Raw genomic sequence first — 3,640 nt, forward strand, 5'->3', positions numbered from 1 at the left:
TTTTTGGGGACAAAAAACGAGACACAACGATAATAATTTAGACCCAGCCCCCCTTAACTTATTCTGTTTTTTGTCTCCCCGAACTCTATTTAAACTTATCCTAGTCGAACTTCGCGATCTTACGTAACTCCGCCGTAAACAAATAAACAACTTGTTTGCATAATTTCATTCTCGGATTGGCTAATGGTCGTTACTCGTTATTAAATTCGGGCGGCGTGTAAATCTAGGCGTAATTGCTTGGAAGCGCCGTGGTGTCGGCGTCGCTGGACGTTGTGCGATCAATGATATAGAAATTCTGTTTTCACGTCACCTATTCGGAAAAGGGCGTTTTCTTCCTCGCTACGAGGGATCAAAGTGGCACTTTTCCGTTTTAGGACACAATTTTTTTACTTTACCGCATACTATTTTTTAGCTTAAACAATATTTTGAAACATAATAATTTCCTCATAGGAGTCATAGGTGATGTTTAAAGCAGTATGTGTCACATGGTAGCAAAATGTAAAGGGTTCGAAACGTCGGGATGTATTATAAATTCAATATACGCTATATAATCCGTTTTCATAGTCTTAGTTCATGAGTAACTATCGCGGTAACCGAAGACAATATTATTTCCACCTATTTTAGAAACCCTTAGCTATGCTCGGGATTCAATTATAGAATCCTTCGCTTCGTTCAGGATTGAATGTATACTCACGCCGTAAATATGTCATTTTGCTTCCTTGTGTGACACAATTCACATAATTCCAGTGATCCAGTCCAGTCAGATCCAGGGGTCTTGTCATCTTCCTCGCGTTCTCCCGGCCTTTTGCCACGGCTCACGGGAGGGGGTCCGCTTGGCAAGAATTGGCGTATTGGTTATTGGCGCTTGGTAAAATTTCCCAGGAATTGGCGTAGACAATAGTTTTTACGGAAGCGACGGACCTTCCAACCCAGAGGGGAATCTAGGCCTATAGGGATTAGCCCGGTTTCCTCACGATGTTTTCCTTCACTGAAAAGCGGCTGGTATATATCAAATAATATATCGTATGTACATAAGTTCAGAAAAACTCATTGGAACGAGCCGCGGTTTGAACCCACGACCTCCGGATTGAAAGTCGCACACTCTTACCAGGCAAGTAACTATTATTTTGTATCAAAGACCTTGCGATTTTTCGCGCTAATAAACAGTAGGTTTCTGGCTTGCCCCTTACGGTTTACGCTCGCTCACCATAAGTATGTATGTATGTAGTATCGTATCAAATCGATTAAGTAACCGCAACACAGCATAATTTTCTTGTTGAAAAAAAAAACACCAAAAAAAAACTTGCTAACCCAATCTAACCTCTACACTCATGTGTTGGTGCTAGGGCCATTTTGTAAAAAAAAATAATGTTGCGAAACTTGCGAGTGTGAAAATGAATAGGTAAAATTTTACCACAAAATGTTCCATAAAAACAAAGAGAATTAAGTAGACGTTTCGAACGAGGCTCGTAACGCCACCTACCGAGATTTTCAGTTCATTTTGCAAGACAAGGAGATAACGGTCTCAATATTTTTTGTCTGTAATAAAGATGATTGTATACGGTTGCATTTACATCAGTTTTAATAACACCGCAGTTAAATCAATATTTTGTCAGAATATTCCCTTAATTCCCCGCCGTATTACGCATATAAAATATCAGTACGCAGCCTGTAATGTTAATGAAGCGACTCGCTCGAATTAACATACGAAACGTAATATCATTAATATACTGTATCATCATGCCGGAGGCTGGAAGCCTCTCTCACAGTGCTCACACATGAACATGAAAAATAAATTAATAAATAAAAGAATTTTATTTCGGACAAATCCATAGTTGTTAGTTACATATTAAGTACATTAACTTATAAAATAGTGTTAGTGGAATTACAAAACTAATCTTAACCTACATACCTAAGTATAAATTAACCTATTTTACTGCAGTGTGGAGTTTTGTTGTTGTTTGTGAAAAGCCCTTTTAAGTATACAAATTTTTAGCTCTATAGCTATGGGTATCTATATTCAAACCTGCAAGTAGATAAGTATCTACATAGTTGCAGTCAATAGTTTCAACACATTTTATAGGATAAATAACTTATGCAGTTATGCACAGTGTTTTCTTACCAGCCTGGCTAATGACTGCTTATTTATGTACCTCATCTACTCGCTCTAAAGGTGATCAAGTTCCACAACTTACTACAATTTGCAAAAACATAGGTATTTGTCTGTGTATGATAGGGATACTGACCGATTTTTTTTTATCCTTTTGCGCATTCGAGAATTATTTTTTTTACCACACCAGCTGGTAAAGGCTCTCTTGATTGTTCCAAAACTGATAAGAACGTTGCATTTTATTCACATGTGAGGCAAAGTAATCAAATGAAATTTTGAGTTGTTTTCTTATGTTTATGACTTTTAAATGATGATTTTGAATGATAAATATTTAATAACATTCATTTTGAATTAATTTGTTTTGATTTTGTTTGATATTTTACAGTTAGTATTTTCCCTGTGTTGGTGTGGTGAAGAATTTTGTGTTTCACTCGGTGGCAAAATTTGTTTAACGCTCGCGCCTTGAAACCCTCGTAACGCTCAAGATTCCATTTTTTGAACCACTCGCACAACGCTCAACGCTCGTGGTTCAATTTTGGAATCTTTCGCTTGCTGAGCATAACATATATTATGTATGTAAGAACAAATTGCCTCAGCGGCTTAAAGAAGCGTACTTTGTGTAAACAGTAGCCAAAATTTTGCTCGGCTATGTCAGTTTTTAGGGTTCCATACCCAAAGGGTAAAAACGGGACTCTATTACTAAGATTTCGCTGTCGGCCTGTCTGTCTGTCACCAGGCTGTATCTCATTCACAGATGATGTATTTCTGTTGCCACTATAACAACAAATACTAAAAATAGAATAAAATAAATATTTAAGTGGGACCCATACAACAAACGGGATTTTTTTGCCGTTTTTTGCGTAATGGTACGGAACCCTTCGTGCCGGCCGGTTTGTCTTACCACGAAAGCACAGAATAAGTAATAGTATAAAAATTTTCATCCAATCATGCCTACATTTGCCGCTCGCGTAACCCTTGGATTCTGACCGATTTAATTCGATATCACATTAGTTAACCAAATTGTCCGGTTTGCGTGCTTATGACGCTTGCCCTTCGCGTTCGGACACCGGACACCGGTATAGTCAGTTACTAAACGCGCGCTGCGCACACAACTTGTGTCCCCTGTGTTTAAAACTTTAAACCATGTCCGCACGTCGTTTTACAAGGAAGGAGATCGAAGCGCGCAACCATCGCGGAGATGCAGCCATCATCATTGACAACATCGTTTACGATGTCACCGGTTTTCTTGATGACCATCCAGGCGGTATAGAAGTGTTGCTGGACAACGCAGGAACCGATGCAACTAAATGCTTTCGCGATGTGGGACACAGCGACGATGCATACACATGGCGCGAGCAATACGTTATGGGAGAGGTTGTGGAGGAAGAAAAGTTGCCTGTAGAACCTCGTGAGAAGCAGCTGGATAACACGAGGGAGCCTCTTTCACTCGGAGCGCTTGTAGGAGTTGCATTGCCACCTCTTGGGCTTGCGATCGTGTCTGCGGTTTTATATTTCTACCTCTTTGGGTAG

The 3,640-nt window shown here is 39.4% G+C and overlaps 1 protein-coding gene across 1 annotated transcript; it reads left to right on the top strand.

Moving 5' to 3' along the window:
- Positions 1–3,253: 3,253 nt before the first annotated feature.
- Positions 3,254–3,640, top strand: LOC134756239 (cytochrome b5-like). Its single transcript, XM_063693067.1, has one exon. The coding sequence runs from the start codon at positions 3,254–3,256 to the stop codon at positions 3,638–3,640; it is 387 nt and encodes a 128-aa protein (XP_063549137.1).

This window comes from Cydia strobilella, chromosome 3 (assembly GCF_947568885.1).
Source record: "Cydia strobilella chromosome 3, ilCydStro3.1, whole genome shotgun sequence".
Taxonomy (NCBI): domain Eukaryota; kingdom Metazoa; phylum Arthropoda; class Insecta; order Lepidoptera; family Tortricidae; genus Cydia; species Cydia strobilella.

What these genes read in the sequence shown, in the direction of transcription:
- LOC134756239 (XM_063693067.1), top strand. Translation starts at nt 3,254, where the DNA reads ATGTCCGCACGTCGTTTTACAAGGAAGGAGATCGAAGCGCGCAACCAT.